This window comes from Dunckerocampus dactyliophorus, chromosome 11 (assembly GCF_027744805.1).
Source record: "Dunckerocampus dactyliophorus isolate RoL2022-P2 chromosome 11, RoL_Ddac_1.1, whole genome shotgun sequence".
NCBI classification, from domain to species: domain Eukaryota; kingdom Metazoa; phylum Chordata; class Actinopteri; order Syngnathiformes; family Syngnathidae; genus Dunckerocampus; species Dunckerocampus dactyliophorus.
This window is the reverse complement of record NC_072829.1, coordinates 29649357-29664830: the sequence shown is the minus strand read 5'-3', so window position 1 is coordinate 29664830 and position 15474 is coordinate 29649357. Positions and strand designations below refer to the sequence as shown.

General features: G+C 39.9%; 1 protein-coding gene across 7 annotated transcripts in view; it reads right to left on the bottom strand.

Annotated features, from left to right (window-relative positions):
* The window catches only part of mid2 (midline 2), a 146444-nt gene that overhangs the window by 33867 nt on the left and 97103 nt on the right, over positions 1-15474 (bottom strand). For all 7 annotated transcript variants that reach the window (XM_054792557.1, XM_054792555.1, XM_054792554.1 and 4 more), the window contains one exon: positions 9940-10047. In XM_054792557.1, coding sequence (XP_054648532.1) covers positions 9940-10047 — 108 coding nt within the window. The remainder of the gene's footprint in view (positions 1-9939; positions 10048-15474) is intronic.

Below are 15474 nucleotides of genomic sequence, written 5' to 3'. Positions count from 1 at the left end.
GTTCTTGTGCCGACCTTCTGAACGCGTTACATAACAGGGGTGCTGAAGAGTTCAGCATTCGTCACCATTTTCTGCCGCAAGGGAAGCATGTCCAACTGTGGTGCTGCACTGGCATTCTCAACCTGTGCGGCTACGGTGAATTCCATGTTGAATCAATTCTCAAATTAATACAATTATCAAATGAAAAAATACATATATTGATATAGCATACAGGAAAATTGCAGTAACGGTAAGAGTTTGAACGGCGGGCTTGAAGCTAAGGAGATCCGCCGCATCTGAGTCGTCTTGACACATCGCCGCATCACAGCGTCGCCTATACTCTCCGATATATCTTCTGTCGCCGATAGCGTCGCCTTTTTGTCTGCGTTTATGCTGACTGTCCCTCACTTGAAATGTGTCATACAGAGGAGATGGGACATTATGTCACGGTTAAACCGCATACTAACGATTCCGTTTCCGATTCGATACCGATCAGATATTTCATTTTAAATTCACCTAATTTGCCTGGTAAATTTAAAAAAGGAGTGTATTAAATATCATAGCATAAACAATACAAGACATTTAATTGATTGATTAACAAATGATCAATTTAAATACATTTATAATTTTATTATACATTTAAGTAATCTATTTATTTATTTTATACCTTGAAGTATTTTGAGGTAGTGGAGTGATTGACAATATAGCCACAAACTGGGGACAAAATGATATCAAAGATGTGAAAATTGTGTTATAAACAAAAAGAAATAAGCAAAATAATAAAACCATTAAAATAAAGGATGAAAACTTTATTCCCAATTGACACATGGCTCCGTTTACAGTCACCAAAAGAGACAATCAGGTGGAGCCGACAGCCGTTACAAGCAAGCTATCATGCTAGCCGCGGTTTGAAGCCTGATTTCAATAACAGGATAACATTTGGAGTTTTCCTGTGCAGCTTTTTCGGCCCACGAGGACTGGTGGGACTTTGGTGAGATACTGGTGAGAGATAAACTCGCCGTTATAACGAAGATTATCCACCGAAGGCATTGCACCACAAGTCAACGGCTAACTGACGGCGTTACCTAGCAACAGTAACAATGTCAAAGGCTCGAGGGAGAAGAAGCGCAACAAGCGGTGGCTCTAGTAGTTCTGGTCGAAGTACTCCAGATTCAGTCATATATACGGATGTTGAACAGATTCCTGAGACAACTGGAGGTGCTCACCTATTACCACAACCGCCGCCGAGACCTTACAAGGATGACACAGTTAACCAGTTGACACACCTGAGTGGAAATATAGACAAAGCAACAGCGACAGCCTTGCAGAAGGTTAAACACCGCGCAAACAAGCAAGAAAGAAGTTCAATGGAAAAGAGTGAGTATACTATGGCGAAAACCATGGAGGATTATGGAAAACAGATGCAGCAACTTGTGGAGAATTCCAACTCCCTGCATCAACTAATTTACAGTTTGATAGAGACTACCAACGCCATACAAAGAGAAATGCAAGGTCTGAGAGTGGAGAATAAAAAATTACAGGAAAGTTATGATGCACTGGGAGCCACTCTCAAAAAAGAACGTGAAGAAAAGGATAAAATCATTGAGAAGCTGAAAAACACCATAGATGATATGGATCAGAACACACGAATGAATGACGTGGTCGTGACGGGACTTCGAATTAAACCAAGGTCCTATGCCAGAGCAGTGGCGAATACTGAAGAACCAGACGAAAGGGATGTCGCCTCAACAGAGCAACAAGTTGTTGATTTTTTGCAATCGAAGGAGGTGGATGTAGACATCCAATCTATTGATACTTGCATCCCACTGTATGGGAGGAACCGTACTACACCCGTCATCATCGTCAAATTCACCAACAGGAAATACAAGGTTGCCCTGCTGAAACAGGGAAAGAAGCTGAAAGGAACAAATGTCTACATGAATGACCACCTGACCAAGCGCAACGCTGAGATTGCGAAGAAAGCACGTGATCTGAGGAAGCAAGGAAAGATTCAAGGAACATGGAGTGCAAACTGCAAAATCTTCATCAAAGCAAATGGAGGACCAGAGGCCAGAGTTCTTGCTGTCAAAGACATCAAGGACCTAGAAAGATATTGAGGTCTCCCAACATGGAGGAAAACAGCTTTAATATGCTACAAGAAGATCTACAATTGGACACTTTTCACTTTACAGATCACAAACAATTGGATATGGAAAAAGACATTGATCCAGACTCAAATTTTTTCTCTCACATTACAAACGACTGCCGTTATTATACGGAGGAGCAATACAACAACAGTTTCATCAACGACGACAAGTTATCCATCATACACATAAACAGCAGAAGCTTGAACGCAAACTTTACTAATATTAAACAATATTTGAATCAATTCAAAGAACCTTTCAAAGTTATAGCAATCTCAGAAACTTGGATTAATGCTAACAAAGGAATGGACTTCGAGCTGGAAGGATATGAAATGACGTGTGCAAACAGGAACAATGCAAATGGAGGAGGTGTGGCCTTATACGTGGACAAACATTTGAACTACAAAATGGTAAAGAATATGTCATTTGTCATTGATAACATTTTAGAATGTATAACAATTGAAATCTGTAAAGAAAAAAGCAAAAATGTGTTAATAAGTTGTGTGTACAGAACTCCAAAGTCAAAGATTGGAATGTTTGAGGATTGGATTAAGACAACGTTTACAGACATAGGTCAGAAAACTATTTTCATATGTGGAGACTTCAATATTGACCTCTTGAACTCACACAAGTGCAAGGAAACAGATGACTTTATAGATACAATGTATAGCTTGAGTTTATATCCTAAAATCATTAGACCAAGTAGAATAACAGACCACTGTGCCACCCTCATCGATAATATATTCACCAATGACTTTGATAACAACACCATCAGTGGCCTGCTAATTAGTGACATCAGTGATCATCTTCCAGTGTTTACAATCTACAATGAACATTATAAGAAAAAACAGGCGGAGGCAAAAAAGACTTTTCAAAGATTGCGTACAGAGGACAACATCCGTGCCTTCAAGATAGGTCTAGAAGAACAAAGTTGGGAGAGTGTCTACAGTGCAACAGATGTGGACGAGGCATATGACAGCTTCCTTGGTACTTATATGGAGCTCTACGATAAGAACTGCCCCTGGCAAGAAAAGCCCAAGAAGCAAAAGGAAAACCAGCAGCCATGGATGACAAAAGGACTAAAAAACGCCTGTAAGAAGAAGAACACATTATACAGGACATTCATCATCCAACAGACTAAAGAAGCAGAACAAAAGTATAAGACATACAAAAACAAGTTGACAACTATCTTGAGAGTGTGTAAGAGGGAATATTATAGTCACGTACTAAATAAGAACAAAAATAACATGAGAGCAACTTGGGGCATCTTAAATAGTATTATAAAGAACAACGTTAAGAAAGCAGACTATCCTCCCTATTTCATGGTTGGAAACACTTACAGGAATGACATGAATGCGGTAGCTGAAATGTTAAATGAATATTTTGTAAATATTGGACAAAAACTGGAAGAGGAAATTCCAAAACAAGACACAATTGATGAAGGGATTGATATTATCGATAGGAATCTTAATTCTATGTTTCTCACTGCTGTAACCAAAAAGGAGATCACTGACATTGTTAACCATTTTAAGGCAAAAACATCAACTGATTGTCATGGAATCGAAATGGAAACAATTAAAAGGGTCATCAATGAGATCGCAGACCCGTTAACATATATTAGTAACTTATCATTTCAGACTGGAATATTTCCAAGCAAAATGAAAACAGCCAAGGTGGTTCCAATTTTCAAAAAAGGAGACAAACACCAATTTACAAATTATCGACCAGTTTCCTTGTTACCACAATTCTCGAAAATTGTGGAGAAGCTATTTAATAATAGGTTGGACAAATTTATTAATAAGAATGAATTATTGGCAAGTAGTCAATATGGTTACAGAGCCAACATTTCAACTTCTATGGCACTGATGGAAATCACGGAGGAAATCACTACTGCCATAGACAACAGAAGATGCGCAGCTGCAGTATTCATGGATCTGACAAAAGCCTTCGATACAATTAATCACACTATTTTAATTTCAAAATTAGAAAGGTACGGAATTAGAGGTTTAGTCTTAAATTGGGTTAAAAGCTACCTAGCAAAGAGGAAACAATTTGTAAAGCTAGGAGAATATACATCTGGGAGTCTACACAATACGTGTGGAGTACCACAGGGGTCCATACTGGGACCAAAACTGTTTAACTTGTACATTAACGACATTTGCAAAGTAACTAACAACTTAAAATTGGTCTTATTCGCCGATGATACCACTGCTTTCTGTTCTGGTGAAAGCACACAAGAACTCATTAAAAAGGTCAAGGATGAAATGGTCATATTAAAGTCATGGTTTGACAAGAATAGATTATCTCTGAATTCAAGTAAAACTAAAATAATGCTATTTGGTAATAGTAGAAAGGACACGTACGACCAAATACAAATTAATGGAACGGATATTGAAAAAGTGGAAGAATATAAATTCCTTGGGGTTGTAATAGATGAAAAAATGAGTTGGAAATCTCATATTAAATATATACAGCAAAAGGTGGCGAGAAATATCTCTATATTGAATAAAGCAAAATATCTTCTTGATCAAAAATCACTCCACACTCTGTACTGTTCCTTAGTATTTCCATATCTAACGTATTGTGTGGAGATATGGGGAAATAACTACAAAAGTAATCTTCACTCACTCACTGTACTGCAAAAAAGATCTGTGAGGATAATTCATAATGCCAAGTATAGAGAACATACAAACCCTTTATTTTTAAAATCACAGATATTAAAATTCGCAGATTTAGTACACTTTCAAACCGCTAGAATAATGTATAAAGTTAATAATAACTCGTTACCCAAAAATCTAATCAAGTATTTCTCAATCAGAGAGGAGAAATATGATCTTAGAGGAAAATTAAACCTAAAACATTTATATGCGAGAACAACGCTGAAAACCCATAGCATTTCCGTGTGTGGAATTAAATTATGGAACGGATTGAGTAAAGAACTCAAACAATGTACAGAGATGAGCAAATTCAAAAAACAATACAAGCAGTTGATGTTTGCCAAATACAAGGCAGAAGAGTCCTGATTGTTCTGTCAGGTTTGTTATTTTATTTTATTTATTTATTTTTTTATTTTCTATTTTATTTTATTTTATTTTATTTTTTATTTATTTAATTAAATTTTATTTGTTATTTATTTATTTCTATTTATTTATTTATTTATTTTTTTTTTATAATTTTCTTTGTTGTGTTTAAAAAAAAAAAAAAAAAAAAGCTTTGTTCTTATTTATTTATTTATTATTTAGTATTGTCATCATATTATCATTATTATGAATGTTCTCTCTTTTTTTGGGGGGACGGTTATCTCACCGTTATCTATTATGTGTTATCCTGACTATCACTGAAAACATGACATGGAATCCAGGAAGTGAACTACATGTACTGTACTAGATGTAGAATGGATGGGGGGTAGGATTAAATAAGCTTTGCTTCTTCCTACTCCTTTTGGACATGTGGAACTGTCAAAAAATGATTCACGAGATGTATTCCATTGTAACCTTCATGTTCAAATAAACTAAACCAAACCAAACCAAACCAAACCAGTCGGTCATTGTTTCAACAGACAATCATTTCAGACAAACATTACCTCAAATGACTGATTGATTTGAGAATGAAATGAATTGATTGATTTGAGAATCAATTTTAGAGCATGAAGAGCTGGCATCGGAAGTACCGATATTCCAGTATCGATCCGCACATCACTACCGTGCACCGTTGCGTCCCTTGTGGATGGCAACCTCAGAATATCATAGATGAATTAGTTGTTTACATTCTCAGCAGGCTGTTTTCGCTTGCAAGGCTTTAATTATGCACACAGCATCTCCATGGGGAAAAAAATAAACTCACAGGGTTAAGAGCCTGCCGTCAAATATTCCTGCAGAATCAAAGTGCTACCTAATGTACACTTCCTGTCTCCTACTTAGAAGCCGCTCCGTTGGCGACTTAATGGAGTTGGCAATTGACACGTCGGCGGCTCTTCCAGTTATCGCCATGATCTGCTGTCACTATAAACGCCATCCGAGGGGCTTGTTGACCTCACGCAGCGCCGTGTGATTTGGAAACATGTCTGAGATGTAATTACCCCCATTTGTTCACAATAACCAATAGCATGTCAGTATAAGTCTGTGTGTGTGTGTGTGTGTGTGTGCAAGACTACAATAGGGCCCTGGTTTTGTCTTTTTATTGGAAAAACATTTAAAAGTGTGTCTTGCATTATGAAAGATTAGCCGGCGGAAGCAGGGAGGTACCGCACTTGGTAATTAGTGTGTTTTAATTCATTACTCTTAATAAGGTCCTACACAAGAAGAAGCAGTTGTTAAATGTAATTATTAGCCCTATTCATGAAGAAACAAAAACTCATTTTTATGTCAAACTTGTTTCATGACGATGCACTGAAGCTCTTTTATTGGGTGGAAAGTTTTCCACTTGGGGACAAAGGCATCAAAACGTTAACAGAGCGACGCTGGAACCAGACAAACTTCTGAGGCATCAGCTCCAAACTTCTGTGACCCACTTTCCAACAAATATACCCCAAACTTTTTTTTTTTTTGCTGAAGTGAACTTGTTTTCCCTCTCCTCCCACCTGTGCACCAAAGTACGACACAAGCAGAGCAGGAAAAGGTTCACAGCTTGAGCACAGATTGTACTCCTTACTGTGCCGCCAAGAAAAAAATTATAATTTGATTTTATATTTCAGAATCTAAAACAGACTGACAATGAAAAAACAGGGCGAGGTGAATTAAGAACATTCCACAAAGACACCAGGACACCATGGGAACAGAGATTAAGCCTTCTTCTTTGAGAGCGACAGAGTTCTTAAGAGGAAACGACAAGAGAGAAAGAGCACCTTGCACTGCTGCTCAGTGTGATCACGCCTGCATAATCCTGTTATTCTGGTGCAAAGACCAACACTTTTCTGCAGGAGAAACATCCCTTTATTTGTTAAAGCCTGACACAACTTATGTTTTTGTTCACACGTCCGAAAAACCCCTTTGCGACTCACTGAGCCTAACAATGACAACTACAGTCTTTCATGACCTTGGAAAACAATACACTCCCCAAGTGGTTCTGGCCGACAAACACTCCTGATCAAAACTGTAAGACCAGCTGAAAAATTGCAAGAATTTTACATTTTGCATTGTTGGATTTTAAGGAGGTTCTAAGTAGAGATTCAAAATGCAAAAAGAGGAAACGGGAGTGTGATTTATTGTCAGGTGTTCACACTGTCACGATCTCTGGATGGCAAAGGCAAAAAAGCTTTCTCTCTTTGAACGCGGTGGGATTGTTGAGCTGCATAAGCGAGGCCTCTCGCAGTGCACCATTGCTGCTGAGGTTGGACGCAGTTAGACAGTCATTTCAAACTTCTGAAAAACATCCTGAGGCTTACGGAACCAAAAAGCCAAGTGGTAGACCCAAAAATAATGTCAGTGGCCCTGAGCCAGAGACTGTCCGTCAAGACACGGGACCATCCTCGGCCCAAATGAAGGTTGTCACTGGTGCCGAGTGCAGTCCAATAACCATCAGACACCATCTGACAGAAGTCTTTTAAGAAGAAAAACATCTTCAGAGGCCTCATCTCCTTCAACGCCACAACATTAGTGGTTTGGAATTTGCAGGAGAGCACCAAACATCGAATATCGAAAGGTGGAAGAATGTTTTATTCTCTGATTAAAACAAAAATGTAACCTTTTCAGTCCTGATGGCTTTCAACCTTACAGAGATCCCACCTGAGATGTTTTCCACACAGCACAGTGGAGGGGGCGCCATCATGATCCTTCAATAGAACAATGGAGCTTCAGATTGCGCAGGGGTGTCAAACGGCAGTCAGCTATGTGGAGATGTTGCACGGGGCATCCCTCATGACTGAAGGCCCTCGTCTGTGTGGACGGCCTGACTGGCTTTTTCAACAGGGCAAGGCTGCACTTTACAAAAGTCTTCTTACAGAGGAATAACATCACTCTTTTGGGTCATCCTAAGTGTTCCCCTCATCTAAATCCAATGGAGAACATTTGGGGATGGATTTACAAAAATGGACATCAGTTCCAGACAGTGGATGCCCTCCGTGAACCCATTTTCACCACCTGGACCAACAGTCCCACAGCCACAAAATGGAAATTCTTGCCCTTCTCCAGCAGGTCTGAAAGGGTCTCTGACATGATTCATCAACTTTGCTTGACTATTTTATGTATTGTTTGTAATTATGTTCTACATTGTTCAGTTTTTGAAAGCGAATGGTAAATACGCAAACATTACATTTACAGTTGATGGTGCCAGACATGACGAGCTTGCTCTCGCTGTCCAGTCTCATTTCCAGAAGTGATGCCATCGGAGTACTATCAGCCAGGTAGACAAACATAGCGGTGTCCGAGACAGAGGATGTTTACAGTGATTAGAGCAGAGATTTGAGCCATGTGTCAATAGTTTTCTCAGAGAAAAAAAAGGGAGAAACATTTGGAGATAAAATAGAGATAGAGAACTTGCACAACATGGACATGGACCCAGACATGGAGATGAAGTTTGGTCGCCTTCAAAACACAGAATGGTAAGTGTAAATTACTTTGGTGGGATAGCATTCCTTTTTCAGAATGTCTTTATACGTACTGTCAAGCCAAATGCTTTTTGTTAAGGTGTTCTTTCATTGCAGTCATCAGTGAAATGATCACTGCACAGAACAGAACTCGAGGTGAGCGTCCATCTTTCTCTCGTTCTCTGCACTTGCTTTGTCCATTTTTGTCTTAATTCCTCTTTTGAAAAAGAAAACTTACAGTGTCACTTTGAAACGGTGAACATCCAGCAGCAGTTTTGCATGACTACTATTTTGACAAAAAATACACTGAACTAAGTTGACCGTCTGTGAGCGCTAGCGCTCATGCCTGGCGCCATCAACTATAAATGCCATTTTTGCAACTTTACCGTTCGCTTTCAAAAATGGAAGAATGTAGACCATAATTACAAACAATATGTAACATATTTAAGCAAAGTTAATGAATCATGTCAGGGACCCCCTAACATTCTGATCAGCAGTGTGTTTATTCATAAAGCTCGGAATAAGGATTCACCGTAAATGCTGTCATTATAATTACCTAAATCGCAGGGGCAGTGGAAAGAAAAATGGCACTTGGTTATTTATTAAGTATATTGCTCCACACGGCAACGACAGAACCAATGTTGTAATAGCGTTGAGGAGCAACGTCTCAGCAGCCATTAATACCACCAATAAGATCATTTAAACATGGAGGCAAGTCCAACAGGCGAGTAGCACAAGCAACATTTTAAAGCACATTTTGAGGTAAATAAAGCTTCAAATGCAAATGCAGCTTCTATCATGTTGTGGAGTTAACGCAAAAACTACATTAGGTGGTTGCCCACAGCCACAACTGTCAATGTCAGTGGTTTTAATCAAAGACCCCTTTTGTAGACTACTGGAGACTTGGAAGTTCACTGAATAGGATATTAATTGGAGCATTTACGTGATACTACGTAGTGTAGCTGTGCCCAAGGGTCGTACATCTTTTACATCGATTGCAGGCCTCGTGCTAACATGTCATCAGTCATTCCGACTGGTGCAAATTGTCAAATCACTACGTGTATCTCATCATGGAATAAATCAATCACTGCCTTTCGTCCTCCTGCCGGCCCAGCCTCCTCCTGCCCTTCTTTTTCCGTCCTAGCCTGTCATCATCCATTTGTCAACACCTGTGATTACAGGAATGTGCAGCTCATTCATCTCAATAATTAACACATCACTTCCAGACCAACGTGTTCTACTTCCATCGGCGCCCCAGACTCTCCTTTGTGTCCTGGCAACCTTTCACTGTACCTTGGACTCCTTGATTTTCACAGCGATGACCTGCTTCCTCTGGCGGATGATCTCCACCAGCTCATCACACTCCTCCACCAGTTTGGCTTCGTGCATGGCGGTGTTCACCTGGAGAAGAAGCACCAATGTAAACAAATCGTGGACGTTCTGCAGCTTTGACACAATGTGCTATATACATCAGTAATGTCACTTCCTCTAGTGCAGACAAGGGTGTCCAAACTTTTTTCCAGTCAGGGCCACATTGCAAGGATGCAACTTTGCCACTTTGATATTTTGTACAGCAACACATGTAGATATGCTAAGAAGTTATACTTGTTTTCTGTATACATATCAAGAAGAAACTGCATCTCAATATAGTGATATACAGGAGAAATGCTACTGAAATGACATTATTTTCCCCCATAATACTCAGAGTTTATCCTTGAAAAATCGTCAAGATTTGTTAATTGAGGCTTTTTTTAAAATATAACAATTGTATGTCATAAGAACACATACAGATTGGTCTGCTGTCTGCCACGCAGAGTGACTTTTCAGAACCAAGAGAATGAGGCCTCATGTTCACGAGGCGTAAAGGTGAAGTACGTGATATAAAGACACCATGGGAACAGAAATTCAACTCCATCCAGGTAATTGCATTCTCAGAGCATTGGCACGATCGCAACTGGACATTTCTGGTTGTTTAAGACAGCTAAGACAGCTGTCCTATCTAGTCAGACTACAGCTGTCCTATCTAGTCTTGACTGCTCGGATGAGAGGCCAAACCAAATTCAAACCGAACAACATATTACCCACTAAAGAGTCACACTTTGTGCTAAAATGCAATCATTTCACTGAATATGGCTTAGAAATAGGTTATGAAGTGTTAGAATATTCAGCAATGCACCCAAATTACATTATTCATTAAGAGGATTTGATATGTGAGCATGTTTCACTTTAATAGAAAAAAACTGTTTTAAACGTAGTATGCACCATCTAATTTTGCCAAGTGTCTGCATAATTAGAATTAAGTATAATTAATAGCTAATTTAGCTGCCCAAGAGAAGAACTGAACTGCAAGTAAAGGCTTTTGTTCTTAACAGCATCGCAATCTGACATTTTAACAACAGTTGAACGCCTCTGTGAGTGTTGTACAAGTGCTACCGGAAAAACTTTGTCAACAAATGCTTTAGTTAAATAGCTTAGTGCTGACAATTAATCATTAACAAATGTCAACCTGTGAGCAGAACCGTGCCTCAATGAATATATAACACCCGCCTTGGCAAGACATACGTAATCTTTGTTGGATGAAAAGATGAAATATGCAAGATTATCAGCAGAATAACCTGGAAGAAGTCACAAGAATTTTGTGCAATGTGATCCTAACGGATCGTCTGTCCTTGTCATTTTTCAATCAAAAAAGTAGCTATTGTAAAATATACTCCCAGTCTGTCACATCATGAGCTTGACTTCATCTGCAGTAATGACATGGATTCACGCATATTTTTACATTTGAATGGTTTTGACTGGCTGACAGGAATCGTTCGCCAGCATACAACGCCATGACTGAAGCACGTGGCCCAGCAGCAGCATACTGGCTCAATTCTGGCTCTCATACTTTTATTGCGCTGTGTTTCTGAGACAATCTGTTAATGACTGATAAATACGCCGAATTCTGCTTGAGATGTAATGATGCAACACTGCTCCTTCAGCCTTCAGCAAGCACATTCGTCAGAGAAAGTGTCCGTGAGACTGGCAAACACCTCCTATTATGTTTATGTAAGCGGCACGTCGCTACAAACTTGTGCTTGTTGTTGAAAGTTTACATCGGGTTCTCGAGGGGATGCACAACTTCGACTGTAAGGCAGAGTGACTTGCGGCACGAATTCACTTGCCCCAGCACTTCCATCCAGAAGCAACCACGTGACAACAACAACAGTGTGTGCTAACGTGTTCAGCAAGGCGTAGGAGTGATGTCGGCCGTGTGGCATTATTTTTTGACTAAAGTCCGAAAAAGACATGCCCCAATGTCTGAGTGAACAAAGTGCTCCTCCCGTGCCGTGCGGAAGTGGTGTTTTTCCGTCTTCCCCACTCCGTTTGAAAACCTTAAATTGGACACTAACTAGCTAGCTCAAGAGCGGCAGCTGTTTCTTGTGTCCCTGCAGTGATCCCATAGCCTGCGCAAGGTTGCAATGTGGTGTAAACAAATAATGGTGACTATAGGGGTGTTATTTCATGTACACAGGACTCTAATATTGGTAAAAACTGTGTTTAGAAAGTCATTAACAGGTATTTTAGGCTCTAACTGCACAAATATTCAGTTTTATTAATATTGAATCCTACTTTGCGGAATCCTGACAGCGTGGAGCTGTGCCAAAAACACCAAAAGGTTTCGAAAGGCTGGACTACTGTATGATGAAGAGGACGGCACAAACTCAAGGGCTAATTTACCTCGAGATGAACGTGACACCGACAGCGAAAGAGAGAGACTGACAAAGTGCGTGACAAACAAATTATGAGGTTGTTCAATTCCGGCACTGAAGAAGACGACTTCAGTGCGCAGGAGGAAGATGAAGACAGCTGGCAGGCTACTGTTTAACGAGCCAATTACACTCACTGTTTGGAAAAAAGCATTTATTTAATTAAAAGTTAAACAAATCTTTGTGTGTACTAAATATCCCATGTTACAACGTGGTCACCTGCGGCTTATAGACAGGTGCCACCTATGTACGTCTTTATTTCTATTAAAATTTAGTGGATGCGGCTTATATTTAGGTTTGCTCAATAGTCCGGAAATTACGATATGTTTGATTTGTTCTGATATCGGCTTGATATCAGTATTAGCCAATATTCAAGGCTGCAAATCAGTAACGTATCGCAAGTTTAAACAAGTTTCATCGGTACACCCCTAGACTTTATATCATATCAATCGCACTGCATTTCTTTTTTTTGACATTCCTAATTTTCTCGAGTATTGCTGCTGTGCTCTTGCTGCTTTAAGAACACGACATTCTCTATTGTGAGACAAACAAACGCTTCTTTTATTCTAACCTCTGCATTTTCTTGTGGTGGAGTTTGCATCCACATGTAGAAGAGTTGATAAATCCACCGTTAAAGATACAAACAAAGTCAAGGTTGTTTCTAACAAGCTCCAAATGAGAGGCTCAGAACAGCACAATGGTACTTCCGTTCCAAAACAGCTAATTCCACACCATTTTTAGGAGGTGTGGAAATTTCACTGACAATAGCTTTCCGCCGCAGCTTTTTACATACAATAGAATACATGATGAGTCTCTCCTGGCGTACCTCCTATCATGTTTTTGCACAAAACACACTTTTCGCCCGGCCCTCCCATGAATGCATGAGCTTGGAAGAGCCCAATTTGTTTCTCGGCAATACACAATATTTGTTAGCTCAGCATCAATTAACACGCCGGATACGACGGTGCATCACACTGCGAAAATCCCAGAAGATGAAACAAAAGTCAACAATCCTGACTGAGAGTGACATAAAAGCAAAGGTGGAGAGGAAGCTTCTTCTGTGTGAGCTGACACACTGGAAGAGTGTTTGATGGTTTCGTCTGAACAAATAAGAGAATGGTGCAAACAAAGAGGACGGGGAATCCAGGTCGGCCTTCAAAGATCCTCTTTTTTTACCTTGCACACTGTCACTCAACCTAAATCTCTTTGTGCGGCGCCCTCCCTCCCTCTTTTTGCCCTCTTAACCTCACTCTTCCCCCGAACCAGCCCCCTCATTTGTCCTTGTGACGGAGCAACGTTCCCACAATATCAACCAGCCTGGCTATTTGTTCCTACGCTCACTTCAAGGTGACCCCGTTTCCATTAATGCCAACATTATCCGCACTTATTCCTCCTATCAATAATTTAACTAGCGTTTGACGGGGACGTTTCATCAAGGAAGTACTTCAGGAAGGTGCAAAAGTGGTGGGGAAGATTTTATTCATGAGCTAAAATGGACCTAGCATCTTGAAAAAATAATATACTGGCTTGAGACCAGACCCAGATTGTCAGCTAAATAAAAAAACAGCAAAAATAATGTAAAGTTATTTTCATTGTTTGTTTAATTATTTGGGTCAAGGCTTAAAATGGGTGGATGGTTCCATTTAAACTCTGACGTGGACTGCAAAGTTCATTCCGCAAAACAAAAACTGAAAATAAGTACCCAATCAGCACGTAATGTGTCCTTACTTGACCCCCCTTGTCACCGTTCGGATTTTCATGGAAAATGATTGTTTGTGTAGTCCTGTTCACTCACCAACAGAACAAATGACGGTCCAAATCATAATATAATATAAGATAATAACATAATATAATGCCGGTATATTCTCATTCATCCACGTCATTGTATTCTCAGGGCATTGAATCGATCGCAATTGGACTGTTCAGGTTGCCTTACCAAGATGGCTGTGCCTTGTTTATGTGTTAGAGGCTAAATGATTGAATCTTTTAGGAAGGGATTGTATACCGACACTGAAGAAGATGACTTTAGGGCGTAGGAGGAAGATGAAGACAGCTGGTAGGCTACCGTTTAACCAGCTGTATCACATGCACTGTTTGGAAAAAGCATTTATTTCATTAAAAGTAAAAAAAAATCTTCCTGTGTACTAAATATCCCATGTTTTCTCTTTAAATGTAGTGGATGCGTCTTACATACCGGTGCTCTCTGTAGTCCGGAAATTACGGTACTACAGCTTCTGCTTGGACTGCTTGGACCGCGGCAGCTGAAAAAAGCGTCTCACGTCTCACTCGTCGGAGCTCATGAATGAAGCTGGGAACACTGAGCGTAGGCAGGATGGCAAGGTTTATAGGGTGTCTTTCTGTGTAAATATCCCACGCTACAACATGGACACCTGCGGCTTATGCAGCCTACATGAGTACAACATTTTTTTCTCTTTAAATTTGACGCATGCAGCTTATATTGAGGTGTGCTCAGGAGAAGTTCTGGTAAAATGGTGATGGAATGTATTGTGTTTGCATGTTCTGCATCAGGCTCCATTTGTATGCAGACAGGGATAAGAGAAACAAGAAGACACGCCGTTGGGTTTGTCTGCACTTAATGAATCACGCTGCGATCATTTAGTATTGATTGGCTGAGCAGATGCATTCAGGTACCTCAAAGTGACTCTTTGGAAAATGGAGTCTGATCTGAGTAACAACCAGCCAAATCTCACCTAGCGTGGAAGTTTGATGTTTGTTTATTGAAGGTATGATGGTTTTATGTGCCGTGTGTGTGGTGCAATCAGTGCTTAACGGCGAAGTGTAAGATTCACACTGTCGACTACTTCCATTAAATCACAACACGGGTCCAGATAGAAAAGGTCAATAGTGACAAGCGAATGCCTGAGGTTTAATTTGCTGCAGGCGGGTAGCAGTTCACACCAGGACATGCAAACACCCTGTTTTGTCACCACATGGCCACAAATGAGCCGTGACCTCAAATCCTAAAGTACGTAGGTCATCTAAGGTCTGACAAAAACAATCAAGCAAAATAATACACATTTGAGAGACAGTGAAAGAAGGACCTTGACAGTTAAAGATT